The sequence below is a fragment of the Xenopus laevis genome, chromosome 6L (assembly GCF_017654675.1).
Source record: "Xenopus laevis strain J_2021 chromosome 6L, Xenopus_laevis_v10.1, whole genome shotgun sequence".
Taxonomy (NCBI): domain Eukaryota; kingdom Metazoa; phylum Chordata; class Amphibia; order Anura; family Pipidae; genus Xenopus; species Xenopus laevis.
In genome coordinates, this window is record NC_054381.1 from 45,108,638 (window position 1) to 45,123,300 (window position 14,663).

A 14,663-nucleotide genomic window follows, 5' to 3' on the forward strand; every position below is an offset into this window, starting at 1 on the left:
CCTTGCCTTTCACTCGCTACAGTCACAGCCTCCCTAATAGCAAGGGGATTGGTCGTGTCTTCGGATCAGCCAATCGGAGCGTGTGAAGGAGGCGGGTATATACAAGTTGTTTGTACTGCTGATCCGGGACAGAGGTGAGTGTTCATATGGCATGGAAGCCTGTGAGATAATGTATACAGTCTTACTATGTAGCGTGACTCCCTGCTATACCTATATATCTATACACTGGCACTGCGGCATTGTTATTGTATTATATACGGGCAGCAGGGACATTACCGTCATGTACAGTGTTTCTACTATCTGGACTCCTAACTGCAGGACATTTGTGTGCTTGTTGAGAACCCAGACTATGTCTGAGTGGCCCGAACAGAAGACTTTAGACTTTAGGTCACAGTTGGGGATGCCACCTTTGCTGATGGCTAAACACGAACACGGGGGCGGGGCCGATATCATTGGGGGCGGGGCCGTGATGTAATAACAGGCATGATGACATCAGAGGTGGGCACAATGATGTTGGTGGAGTTATGACACCAGGACGAGGCTATTGCATCACTTAGTTGCAACTGGTTTGATTTCTATCCAGTTTTTGGAATATCCATATCTATCCATATTCGATTTGTTGTTAAGGCCTCAAGGCCCGGGCCCAGGGTGGCAGGATTTTGGGGGGCGGCGTTCTGCCCAACCACTGTCACAAGCCAGCGTCATCCGACACGTCTCCTCCCGTCGGCTCCCAGTCCGAGATGGCGGCGACCAGCGTTGCCACGTGGGTGGCGGCAGCGCTGGTGCAGTGATGCAGCGAGTGGCGTTGCACAAGCTGTGGCCAAATTCGTAATAAAAAGGCGCCTGGGGCGCTGAAACGCTGCCCAAGTTTAGGAATTGTTTGTGAATCAGTTCTCTGCATTCCTGGGTGCTATTATTATTGCTTCCTGATCGGTTTTTGGATTTTGACCTCTGCTTTGTTCTGGACATTGACCCTTCGCTGCCTGCCTCTTGAAATCTTGCCTGGACATTTGCTATCCTCCTGTTTAACCCTTTGATACTGCGAACTAGAACTTTGACACAGCTCCCTCCTTGGTACTGACTACCCCCGGCTGGGAGCCGATAGGCCCCCTCACAACCACACCCACTTTGGTTCAGAATCCCTGTGGATGCACAGGAGATAAAATACGAATGATGATGAAAATGTGCGCAAATTAAAGGGAGGGGTCGGGGGCGACGAATGTCAGCGGGCCTAGGGGTTATCTAAATCAGGCCCTGCTCATTCACTTTAATGCATGGTTGCTGAGGTAATTTGGACCCTAGCAACCAGATTGCTGACACTGCAAACCAGAGAGCTGCTGAATAGAAAGCTAAATAACTCAAAAACAACATATTATAAAAAATAAAAAACCAATTGCAAATTATATCAGAATATCTCTCTCTTTCCCATACTAAAAGTTTACTCAAAGGTGAACAACCCCTTTAATTATCTATTTACCTCACTTTTTATTTCCTTCTTAATTAAACTGAAGTAAACACAGAGCTGAACAAAAGCTTTTTAAGAATGGTATTAAATAATTTCTTTTGTATGCTATATTTGTTTGTGTGGGTATGCTCCTACAATGTCTTCATGTAGGCAAGCATGCTGCTTAGAGCAGGGGTCCCCAACCTTTTTCACCCATGAGCCACATTCCATGAGCCCATATACCAAATAAGGGCTGTGATTGGCTATTTGGTAGCCCATATGTGGACTGGCAGCGCTCTGATTTGCAGTACACCTGTTTTTTATGCAGCCAAAACTTGCATCCAAGCCTGGAATTAAAAAATAAGTGCCTGCTTTGAGGCTATTGGCAGCAAGATTCAGTGGGTTGGTGATAACGTGTTGCTTGCGAGCTGGTTGCTATTGGGGATCAAAGGATTTACGTGAACATAATTCCGACTCGGCGCCCAGTTCAAGTATGTTATAATACACACGTTTCAGTGAGTCATGTGACATTAACTAGCACCATGAGGCATCTAGTGGTTCATATGTTGAAGTCCCAGCTGGCCTCAACAAGTACCAGCTAGTGGTTTATATAATTTGGGTCCTAGCAGAGCTTAATAAGTTCTATTAGGTATTTAGTGGATCGTGTGCTTTGGGCCCTGGTAGATCTCAGATGAATGAACTGTTGGCCAAGATCTTCCTGGAGGTTTAATCCAAGTATTCTGCCATACATCTGTATTTGTAGCCAATAGCCAAAGCAATATTAGTATGTCACTTGACTCCTCAGTGACATCTAATAGCTTTATAAATTACAGTATTATATACTAAATTAACCATTCCTGGATTTCTGATTTGGGGGCTGCATCGAAACTGGGAACTGGGTGGGAGAATTTGACAGTTCTTTGAATCTATCTCACACCCAGTTCCCAGTGCTGGAGATTGGGGGAACTGCAGAAGCAGCAGCCTAGAGTAGGTGCGAGCAGATGGGGGTATGTATGCAGGGGGGTCGTGTGTGAGGCGTAAGAGTGGCTTAGGGGCTTATGAGTTTTAAATCCAGCCCTGAAATTAGCATAATACTGACTTTTAGCATCAAAAAAGTATTGCTGCAAATCTGCCTAGGTTTGTTTGTTCAACGGCCGACAACTACACCCAACCATTAGGACATTTTAGCTTATTTGAATAATTAGCTTAAGCCATCTCATGATAATATTTGGGGACTGACTTTAGATTGCTCCATTAGCTTGTTTTTTTAAATTCCAGCAAGTTTGCAGAGAAAGGGCCACATGTAGAATTAATATAATCCTTTATGTTGTGCTTTAAATTCCATTCTTGTCTCATCTGATCTTGTTTTAAGGCTTTAGGCTTAATAGCTATGCCACACACCAGCTACATGTGTAAATTCTTACTGTATCAAACTCATAATTGGCAGTGTTTAGCTTTGTCTCTTTGCTATGGAAGTGAATGCATCAGAGAGCAATAGAGTTATTGTGGCCAAGTTTAAACTTGATAGTTGCATTATATATAGTATATTTGTGAGTGATTTCTATTTCTTCTACAGCCGTGTCATTTTTCAAATATTTTACTTAAATCCCTTTACAAATCCATGTTCTATTTATTTGGCAGGGTCCCAGCCAAGGACCTGATAAAACATAGCTATAAGAAGCTGGGACCCTAGGAAACCCTGCCAGTTAAGTAATTTGGGTTCCTGTTAGTTCTGAGCTCTGGCACTTATGCATGTAGACACATTAAACTCTAATGGAATTTGGATCCTGAATGAGATCGATATTTTAGGGTTTGGTGAAACTAGAAACAGGGACCAAAAAATAGACAATTACAAGTGTACAGTTACAGGTATGGGACTGTTTTCCAGAATGCTCGGGACCTGGGGTTTTCGGGATAGCAGATCTTTCCGTAATTTGGATCTTCATACCTTAAGCCTAGTAGAAAACATGAAATAAACCCAATAGGCTGGGTTTGCCTCCACTAAGGATTAATAATATCTTAGTTGGGATCAAGTACAAGGTACTGTTTTATTGTTACAGAGAAAAAGTAAATAACTTCTAAAAACCTGGATTATTTGGATAAAATTGAGTATATGGGAGATGTTCTTTCTATAATTCGGAGCTTTCTGGATAAGGGGTTCTGGATAACGGATCCTATACCTGTACATGGAACTCAAATATGCTGTCATAGGCTATAGACAACTTTCAGAACCATCAAATTCCTATTATCAAGCTGATATTCAAGATAATAATAATTTCAGTAAGTCAAATTGGGATCAACCTTACAACACTTATTAATTTTTTTATTTACTATTGTTCATTGCCAAAGTGTTACCGTGAGACTTATTTTGCAGATTTCTGATTATAGTGGGAAGCAAATTAATGAAACACCTAAGTGCCATATTTGCCTGAAGACAGTGTTCAATAACCGAGTTTATCAGCACTGGACACAGTTGGGTTTAATTAGAATATTGAAGTAGATCTGTTAGTAAATGATACTAATCTGAGTGCTACCATTTCTATGCCAAACACTGTCTGAATGTTTTGTGCAGTTTTGATTTTGATAAACCTATGTAGAAACATGTAAAATGTGTGTCCTAATAAAATAACCCAGAGTGACTAAAGGGCAATCAGCTTTTAGGGCTCTTACAGACGAGTGGTTTTACCTGTGCTCCCCTGCATTGCGATTTCAACCATTCAGCCACAGGGAGCGCAGGAGAAGACGCACTGAATTATTGTCACTGGGACTGTTCTCACACAGACGCATGTATGCGCCAAACGCAGGTAAAATGCAACATACTGCGTCCCAACCTGCGTTTGGCGATTACATGCGTCTGTGTGAGTACAGCCCCGTTGACAATAATTCAGAGTCTACTCCTGCGCTCCCCTGCGGCTGAAAGGAAGAAAGCGCAACACAGGGGAGCGCAGGTAAAACCGCTTTTCTGTAAAGCTCCCCATAGACGATTCTTCTTGCTGAACGTCCGATTTTAGGGAAGCCCGACCAATCCTTCTAAATTATTGCGCGGTTAGTGGTATTTGATCGATCGTACATCTTACGATTTTTCAGCTGACATTTGTCGGGAAATTGATCGGCCAGGTCAAAAAATCTTTGTCGGTCCCAGTGCAATCTCTCTATGTTTGCAGGGCCAAGCAGGCAGCTCCCCTTTGTTTTCCTGGTTAATTGGTCTTTTTAGTTGATGGTAAATTCGTACGATCGTTCTGAGAAGATCGTGGTCTCACGATCAGGATCTGATCTTTTAAAAATCTCAACATCTATGGCCAGCTTAAGAGACCTTATTTACATGGAGCAATTAGCAGCAACTCTGGAGTATTAGCAACTATTGTATCAATTCTAACAGCCGCCTGTAATGAAACAAAGAGATTCTGCTCAGCAGGAACACAGATAAGAAATGTATCAACTAAATGTATCAATTTAGAACAGTTTACAGGGTCGGCGACCCCCCTACCAGAGCTGCTTTAGAAGGTGAAAAATTTGACTTTACACTTCAATATTTGAAAAACAGTGACACATAGAAAATATAAAACATAGAGAGTAATTGGAAAAAGTTGTTATTTCTGGTGATCTATCTGAAAACAAATAGCTGTGAACGACCCCTTTAAGCTATTTTGCTTTAAGATGCTGAAATGCAAACCAAACATTGCTTTATAGATATTGCCTAATATTTTAGAATTAGTACATAAGCCTTGGTCAGCGCTGTCCCAGTTTCTACATATAGTGGGCAGATTGGGTGCAAAAGTTTTCTGGCAGCTAATATTAGGGCATATTCAGGGCAAAAGATTTTTTGGCTGCAGTATTTTGTAGTGTTTTTACGAGGGCAGACAAAATACCAATGTCTAAGACCAAAACAATCTCAGCATTCCCCTTGAATCAACTAGCAGAGATACATAAATGGGAAATAAGAACCGCACACAAAGCTGAGGGTGCAGCGACAAGTTTACTGGGAGATGGGAATGAGGTTTATTAGGTCACATGACTTGCTGTGTGTTGTGAGCATTGCATTGAGGAAGGGGCTGAAGTCCTAGCGCCTATATGTGCATGCTGCTCCAAATAAACCAACTGGCTGCGGATGTTGTTGCACAATTTCAGTATTGTGTGTGGTTCCTATTTTCCTAAAAATGGCCACTTATAACAAAGTCACTTCCCACAGAGGCCTCCTCGCCTGCATTTGTTTTCCCATTCCAGGGAGGCAAGTACTGCAACTTTACCAAAGATGAACTTAGCAGAATCATCCTGAAATGGAAACAATCATTCCTTTACATTCACTGCCTTTTATTGCCACGTCCCAAAGGACTTCTGGATGTAGCACTGCCAGTTTTTCTATATTGCTACATTAAAGACTAAACTCCTGCTCACATGCCAGTGTCTCTGTATTAACCTTTTTTTCTGTGCCAGAGCTATAGTAAATCTATCCATGGATGGGTAAATGAGACACATACCTAGGGTTGCCACCTCACCCCTTTAAAACTGAACACCTATGCAATCAACAGCCTGCATGGCTTATTAGCAATTCATTTAGATGCATGCTGCAGACTGAACTGATTCACTGTATGTGAAGCCATGCATCTAAATGATTTGCTAATTAGCCATGCAGGTTGTGTATTCCTTATGTGTTTGGTTTTAAAGGGGTAAAACCTCTGACTCTAGGATTACTAAGGTATAACTCAGTGGAGGTGTTGGCCAATAAATGGTATGATACACAGAAAACACCATAACAATAGCATTCCTGGAAAACTTTATTACAGAAAGAGGAATATCAAACTGAGTAAAGGAAATATTCGCTGATGGGATTTATCTTCAGTTGTCTCCGTTGGCTTCTTCTGTGGTCAAGACTCACGACTCAATAATCGCGTAGTTCTGTACAACCTGAATGGCATCCAATAATCATTCTGGTACTTTAGGAAAATGACATATGTATGGCCAAAGGATATCAAGCCTGCCACCACGTCAAGGTAGACTCTCTGAGCAGGTCCCTAACCTATCCTAACAGGGGCGCTGCCACCATGAGGCGACTTGAGAAATTCGCCTCAGACTGAAGCAGCCCACAAGTTAACAGGGGTGGCAAAAAGCCACTCCTGGTAACTTTAATCTTTTTTAAACTGGAAATTTGGCTCCTCTAGTGCAGAAAGCACTAGTGACACTGCCCCGCTGGACCCACTCTGGTGCAGTAAAAGTAACCCCTGGGGAGCAGGGGGCGGCATCACTAGAATTGCCCCTGTATCCTAACCATCTTATTAGAGAGGCAAAAAGTAAGTATTGTTGGGATATACTTTTTATTTGGACTAAGAATTATTACAGCTAGCATTTGAGAGAGACATTTCTGAATATATGTTCAAGAACTACTAATCATAAAGATTGCTGGTTGAACCCGAGGAAGAGAAAGGTCTTTCATTTAACAGTGAGCCCTAAAAAATACTGCTAATCCAAATAAATATCACAAATACTAACCTTTCACTTGTGGATTAATATGGCTGCAAATGTTCTTTTTAAATTAGTCTATTTTAGTTATTTTGTACAAAATTCATCTACTTTATTGCCGGTCCTAAATATTTTCGACCATATTTAATCATTGAAATCAATTTTAGCTAATTTTATTTTAGTTAAGCTATACTATGTTCCCTTGCTGTGCCTATACAATTGAATATTTAATTTATTTCCTATAATTTAAGGCAAATTTATTAAAAAAATTTAATTACCAATACATGAGGGTGGTGCTATAATAGGGGGGTTCTAATGAGGGAATACGGAACTATGAGTTCTTTTTACCAACGTAGTTGTTGACATTTTATTTTAACAATTATATAGGTTTTGTTCCTACATTCTGTAATTTTTAAACATTTCATCCTGCCTGATCCTGCATAATTTAGTAATTAGTAGTACTTTAATCTGTAAGGTTAAAAAAGACTTATGACCTCAGGATTCAATCTGGCATTCATAAAATCTTGTTTATCGTCATAAAATTCCTATTTATCTTGATCCAGAGGAAGGCAAAAAAACCTCATCTGAAGCTGTGTCCAGTGTGCTTTAGAGGAGGAAAAAAATTCCTTCCTGACTCCAATATGGCAATCGGATAAATCCCTGGATCAGTAGTGAACTGTGTGCAGTATTGTTGTTAGACTATACTCTAGTTTCCTATTTAATGTTTTCTTGTTTTACTTTCTGTCTATTTCTATAAGGGCCTATACAATTACAGGTTGTCTTGATCAATTCATGTTTTAAATAAATCCATATTTAAATAATGAGTCCTTTAGTTATATACCTAGCCAAACATAACATATATAAATGAAGGAAATGGAGTTAGAATGAAAAGTGGGGAGAATATTAAAGTGTAAAGTGTATGTGGTGCAAATAGGGGTGCTCCCGCTATGAGGCAAGTTGAGGTACTTGCCTCAGACAGTAATGCCTATGGGTTACAGGGGAGGCAAAAAGTTGTTCCTAGTACATTTAAGTGTCAACATTACCTTTTTTAAAGGGGAATTTAGACTATTTTAGTGCAGAGTGAGCAATTTCTCTGCACAATGATACAGCCCACTTCTACCTGGTTAAAATGTAAGCACAGGGGTTAAAAGGGGTGACATCAGGTAGGCCAGCTCAGGGTGGAAGTGAGGGCAGAATCACCCCTGGGTACAAAGGTTTTAGGGCCAATGGTAATGCTGGATTCATGGTGATACAGGACCTAATAGTAGGAGCTGACGGTGAATGACACTAGTAAAGATAATACGGCTAGAGGTCAGGAGCTGATGAAATGGACTATTGATTGGCTGAGGGCCAGAGACAGTGACTGATAGAAAGAGCCAGACAGAACCAGATAGAAAGGCCCACAGATGGGTGTTGATGTTTTAGGCAGGGAATAATGGAAATGGTGAATGATAGACCACTGGTGCAGGGCAAAGGCTGATGGTAATGACTAGTGGCAAGAGTTAGAAGAGGCTGATGGCAGGGGCTGATAAAAAAACCGCCAAAGGCAGAGTTTGATATCAAGGGCCAAACCCTGGGGCAGATGGCAACTGATGGACAATAATGAGGACAGAAGACTGGAAGTCATGGAATTGATAATGGGGCCTGATGTTTGTCGTGGCATGGGGTCGATGGTAGGGTATAAGAACACCATCAGTGCCAGAAGGTCCAGAAATGGCTGGAACCTGTGAAATTTAATCCAGACATGCCATAACTTGAAGAGATACCTGATCACCTGATGTGATAGTATGTTTCAGGGACTCCAAGAATGATGGTGGCTCCTCACATGTCTTCTTAAAATCCACAGGTGACAACTGCAGTTAAAAAAATATAAATTAGGTTGTTACTAAAAAAAAAAAAAAATGTAAGTAAAGTAGATGGCATTAGTACAATACACACAATTGAGTGCAATTGTAATTGTTGTGGAATGCCATAGAGAGTTTTCCCACAGAGTTAATAAACTTAGGCCTAGTCCTAACCGCCCATGTAGATACTGTAGTACAGGAAGACACGGGTCTCTAGCCCTGAATATGTATTAAAACACAAACATCTAGAGATTTCAAGATAAGTGCCTATTCATAATAAGCAGTAGCATACCAAAACACATGTAGTCATGTACTCACTGCTTCTGGCTGGGAAGGAGGTGGTAGAGTCTGTTTTTCTAGTTGCACCCAATCAATGGCATTAAAAAATGGGTGCTTCCGAATATTTCCATTGCAGCCCAGTCGTTCTTTTGGATTTTTCTTCAGGAGCTAAAGAAAGAAAACATTATCAGATATTTATTGCTATTATGAAGCTACACACCTTCACTAATACCCTCATAGCACAGGGATTTTGTCCAATTGCCTATACACTATTCAGCAAACAAGAATATCCAGTTAGTGTCACTGCTAGATCTCTAGGAACAGTATCAGTTCTCTGGGAAATTATATAATATCTCAGAATTAGTTATACCCTCTCCATAAATTCCAATACTTACCATTCTCAGGAGATCTTGCAATTCGAAGCTGAACCTTATTAGAATGCATGGCTGTCCAAGAAGAATAGACAAACGGCATTCTGTCCTGTTGCCGTACTCCATGAATGGTGAGCTCCCACATGCCATTTTACATATGATGATCCCTAATGCCCACCAGTCTACTCCAGTATTATAGCTCTTCTCTTTTAACACCTAGATTTGAAAAAAAAAGATTGTTATTAAAATCCTCTAGTGCATGCATTTAACTAAACCACTGCTCTTTCTGTAACTCTCTCTTGTGCTGAAGCTGTTCACATGAGTAGTAAACTCCCAACAATTACTCTAGGGTGCATGTGTCCCACCCTGGGCAGCACAGTGGTTACCTGGGAACAGTTAAAATGATGTATAGAAAGGAACCCAGAGCACGCTATCTGGCACCCCCACCTAGTGATTGACTTTTGTTTCCCTTTTAATCTGAATTGCCTTGTATAGAAAAAAATTATATACCAGCAAAACACAAAAAATACATATTTTTTAGTTGAGTATTTAAATGCATGAAATAGACTTATAAGTATAAGCACAACTTAGAGAATCTATTACCTCTCTGCTATATACATTTAAATTAAATCACAGTCACATACCTCTGGGGCCATAAAGGGCAGTGTTCCTTTTATGCCTTTGATTCTTTTCTTGCCAAACACGCCCTCAGCTGCCAATCCAAAGTCGACGATCTTTATATGTCCCTCGTTGGTTACCAGGATATTAGCTGGTTTAAGATCCCTGCAAGGTAGACATTAGGGTTAAAAAATTAAAAGGAATTGAGAAATAGCAGGGAAGTAGAGCGAGAGGTAAATGTTGGGAGTCAGCCAGTACTATTTTATGAGTGGGGGTGAGAAGGAATGTGAACCCTCTTCCCCAAATTCATGAGGTGTTACAGTTTGTTTAATACTCTGTTTAATACTCCATTTTCTTAATACTCTATTTTTAATACTTTATTACTGAGATCCTTGCAGTGATTTCAATGCATTGCAATGAAAAGCTGTATAACATACAGACGGCAAAATGCACCATGTGCCATTTACATAAGAGTAATTTTATTTGAGCGAACAATGGGTTTAAGTTTAAAATGCAGAAACAATATATGAACAGAAAGATAATATATGGGATGTTTATAAATTTTACATACCGATGAATAATCCCTTTGGAGTGGAGAAACTGCAGGCCGCACACCAGTTCTGCTGCGTAGAATCTTTGGAGAAAAGAAATCATTTAACATTTCTGTAGTGAGTACATTTGTTTGCTTTGTTTATACTATAGTTATTATTATTATAAAGATGCTTTGACCCTGCTGTAATATATGAGGGCCCACTAACTAAAGGCTAGGCACACCTGTAGGAGTGCTATGGGACATAAAAACATGGCCCTTACAGCTCAATGCAAGGGGTCGCCCTAGTCCTTCAAGCATTCTGAATGACGGTCACATCTCCATATGTCTTAACATATGGAGATACAGGATGAGACACAACTCTTTTTGCACCATTCTAGCAAATTATAATGAGGTGATGTGTAAATTGAATAACACAAGATGCTTTGGACATATTTGCTTACTGTAGGGACAGTGGGTTTACTGCAATAGGAAGTGAAGCTACAGGACAGCACTTTATAGAAGAGAAAGATATTATTTGTTGTGCCATTACAGATATATTACATACATAGATTCCCTAGCTGATTTCCTTTACAAAAACAAAAGATGAAATTCAGTCGGCTGAAGATACTGAATGCTGACCTTTTTCCATCCTTCCTTCTGCATGTACTCTAGGCCAGCTCCTGCTCTGTTACCCCATTACAAACACATAAAGTCACTTACGTTACTAAGTCCATCTCAAGCTGGCCGGCATTCTTGATGACATTTCTTAGGGTCCCTCCACTGACATACTCCATAGCGAGCAGAGCATGCCGCTGGTTAAAGAAACAAAAGTCAAAATTACTAAACTACAAGCTCATATGGTTAAAAACGCAAAATGTTTTTTTAGAGACATGAACGCATGCGCACAGTAGCAACATTTTTGGTCAATCTCCTTGTGTGCTAAATAAATGATCAATTAGCAGTTAGGTAGGTTTTACTTGGACAAAATGTTAAAATTGTTGAATGTATTTTTTTCCAGTCACAGCTACTAAAATACAGTCTCACTAATCAAATTACTGAAAAGCAGGGGTGTAACTATAAAGAACACAGACAGTGCAACTGCTGGAGGGCCCAGGATCTATAGGGGGCCCAGTGAGACTGATAAGTAGCTGCAGTATATTTGCTAAAGTCGGTCAGCTTATTGGGGGCAGTGGAATATAAGTTTTTTCATTCATTAGGGGTCATTGAAATGTGCCCCTGTCATTGCTTGATATGCAAGTTACATAAGCTTCTATGTAAATTACTGTAAGTTTTTGCAGAAATTCATACATAATGTACGCAATTTGCATTACTCTCATTATACGGCTTGACCCCCCCCCTTTGGATGTAGTCTCCCCTCTCAATACCCCCCCCCCCCGATGGCGGATCTGCTCATCTTGCGCACAGATGTGTGTTTTAGCTTGAGCTGCCCCAAACCTTTACTCACCCTGCACCCAGGATTGCTGTCCTTGGCCTTTACTAAAATAACTATCAGAATGCCAGCTCTTCTAGCCTCATATGTAGACTGGCAAGGGAAAGATACAAGTGGCATTTTCTGAAGAATACTACTTTGGAGCTCAAGGAAAATGTAAAAACGTTATTGGGGTTATTTATACACATTTTGTGGTTCTCTGGTATTGTAAGAGTATTCTTATATAAAGTTGCAACTATGGTATCCCAGGTTCTTCACTGCAGATTCCATGACTCACGCTGTTTACATCATGGCCTGTCCCCTTTGGGAATACTTAAAATTAACCTAAATGGGAACTACCCTATAAAGTTAGTGATGATATGTTGTACCTGTGTTTGGAATGATCCATGACCATGACAAAGGTAGGGGCATCCAGCAGCTGTCTTCAGTACCCTTGCCTCAGTGATGATGCTGGACATGTTGGTCTTGTCGCTCTTCTTGATGACCTTGATGGCCATATGCTGGCTCCTGTTGGGAAAAGATACCAACCATACCTAAAAAAGGCAGAATAAGAAATAAAATGTTAGAAATTCACTTCTATGATCCATGGCTGGATTTACCTTTGTTACCATAGGCCACTTTTGTTCTACTCCCCCGCAAGCCAGTAACAAATTGTTCTCATTCTACCTGTATATAATAAACATAAACTATTCATCCCAATACATTTGCTAGTGATACATTTATGAAAAGGGCCGCCTTTTAGCTCAGAATATTTGCCCTCTAGACCAGGGTCTATCTGGCCTTTCCTTAACCGTTATTTATAATGTATCCGTAAAGATTTATATAAAAAAGAGGGGGAGTGATCAATGCACATTCCCATGTCCCCTGTTTGATAAGTAATTTAGTATCTCTGGAAGTACATGTATTTACAAAAACAGGGTTTTTAGTTAAAAAGTTGTGATTATAAAATTGGTAAGCCACCATACCATGTTAAGTTAAACCCCATTAAAGGTCAAGGTAAACCTCAGTAAAGATATATGGGAATTCCCTGCTTCTTATATTCCTTAATACTAAATAAGAAAACACAGGTATGGTTACCCAGAAGGCCAGCACTTACTTTGCCGAATGTTCCACTCCCAAGCTCAGCATGGATGGTGCAGTTGCTGATTGCTACTGGGAGAGGAATCTCTTCTTCCACACGGGGCCTCTTTAATCCACTTTCTCCTTCTGAGAGAAATGCTATAAACAAATTTAAAGAATGGTAATTAGTAGTTACATGGGTTGTCCACCTTTGAGTTAACTTTTAGGGTAAGGGCACATGGGGAGATTTAGTTGCCTGGCGACTAATAGCCTCTTCTTCTGGGCGACAATCTCCCCGAATTGCTTTCCCCTGCCGGCTATAATGAGAAATCGCCAGCCTCACGAGGAAACTTCGGACGACTTCAGAAAACGAAGAGCGGCGAGTGCTATCCCGCTGGTGATTTCTCATTATAGCCGGCAGGAAGGCAGGAGAAAGCAATTCGGGGAGATTGTCGCCCAGAAGAAGAGTCGATTAGTTGTAAAGCAACTAAAACTCCCCCCCGTGTGACCTTACCCTAAGTATGATGTAAAGAGGGATATTCTGAGACTATTTGCAATTGGTTTTCAATTTTTATTATTTGTGGTTTTTGCATTATTTAGCTTTTTATTCAGCAGCTCTCCAGTTTGCAGCGTCAGCAATTGGGTTGCTAGGGTCCAAATTACCTTAGCAATTATGCACTGATTTGAATAAGAGACTGGAATATGAATAGGAGAGGCCCTAAATAGGAGAGAAGAAATAACTATAAATGTGTAGCCTTACAGAGCATTTGTTTCTTAGATGGGGTCACCCATCTGAAAATTGGAAAGAGTCAGAAGAAAAAGGCAAACAATTCAAAAACTATAAAAAATAAATAATGTAGACCAATTGAAAAGTTGCTTTGAATTAGCCATTCTATAGCATACTAAAAGTTACCTTGAAGGTGACCCACCCCTTTAATGGAAAAAATAAGCGCAACAGAAATATTAATTCTTCTCTGCAAAAGTTTTTGCAATAGAAGCAGCCATTCACTAAACAGATACAAACATATATTGACACCAATAAACATAAGACACCTGTAGATATTTACTATCACACATCTATATATAGATGTAAATATATGAAATATATAGTTACATTGATACAGATTAACAGAGAGACATAGTTAAATATATAATATATTACTTCTTTAGATAACCAACTGACAAATATATTTTGACAGTTGAAATAGACTGAGATCATTTAACTGATACAGATCACTAATACTTTGTCCACTAAAAAAATCATTTAAACCCAATAGAATTTTTTTGCCACCAATAAGGATTCATTATATTTTAGGATTACGTACAACAGTTGATGCAGACTTATTAAATCACCCGGTTCTACTTACGTTCTGTTGAGGAGCTGCGTGGGTGTCTTTTTCCTCCTTGCGTTGTTTTTTGCTCCCTGTCTGAGCTACACCCGCGTTTTTTCGCCTTTTTGCTCCTTTTTCTCCCACTTCTTTGCTCAGTGCTGCTCCTGTCGTCGATTCGTCTCTTCATCTTGACGGTACCAATAAGATCTCAAATATTGGACTAAAGTTGGATTTTCTTCTTTCTTCAAAAGCAACCTCAACGAAAGTTTGTGAATTTG

The 14,663-nt window shown here is 40.1% G+C and overlaps 2 protein-coding genes across 2 annotated transcripts in view; one reads left to right on the forward strand and one right to left on the reverse strand.

Annotated features, from left to right (window-relative positions):
* Positions 1-6: 6 nt before the first annotated feature.
* Positions 7-14,663, forward strand: part of btd.L (biotinidase L homeolog) — a 79,060-nt gene continuing 64,403 nt past the window's right edge. The window contains exon 1 of the mRNA XM_018267431.2: positions 7-134. The gene's annotated coding sequence lies outside the window, so the exon portion shown is untranslated. The remainder of the gene's footprint in view (positions 135-14,663) is intronic.
* LOC121394581 (protein kinase C delta type-like) lies at positions 8,485-9,567 on the reverse strand. Its single transcript, XM_041565992.1, has 3 exons — positions 9,420-9,567; positions 9,064-9,192; positions 8,485-8,754 (listed from the first exon to the last, which is right to left on the reverse strand). The coding sequence occupies exons 1-3, from the start codon at positions 9,543-9,545 to the stop codon at positions 8,635-8,637; spliced, it is 375 nt and encodes a 124-aa protein (XP_041421926.1). The 5' UTR covers positions 9,546-9,567; the 3' UTR covers positions 8,485-8,634.

Excerpts from the sequence above, each read along its gene's own strand:
- LOC121394581 (XM_041565992.1), bottom strand. The coding sequence starts at position 9,545 with ATGGCATGTGGGAGCTCACCATTCATGGAGTACGGCAACAGGACAGAA. Across the intron at positions 9,193-9,419 it reads TGCAAGATCTCCTGAGAATG|CTCCTGAAGAAAAATCCAAA; the intron begins GTAAGTATTGGA and ends TTCTTTCTTTAG. Across the intron at positions 8,755-9,063 it reads CTCCTTCCCAGCCAGAAGCA|TTGTCACCTGTGGATTTTAA; the intron begins GTGAGTACATGA and ends TTTTAACTGCAG.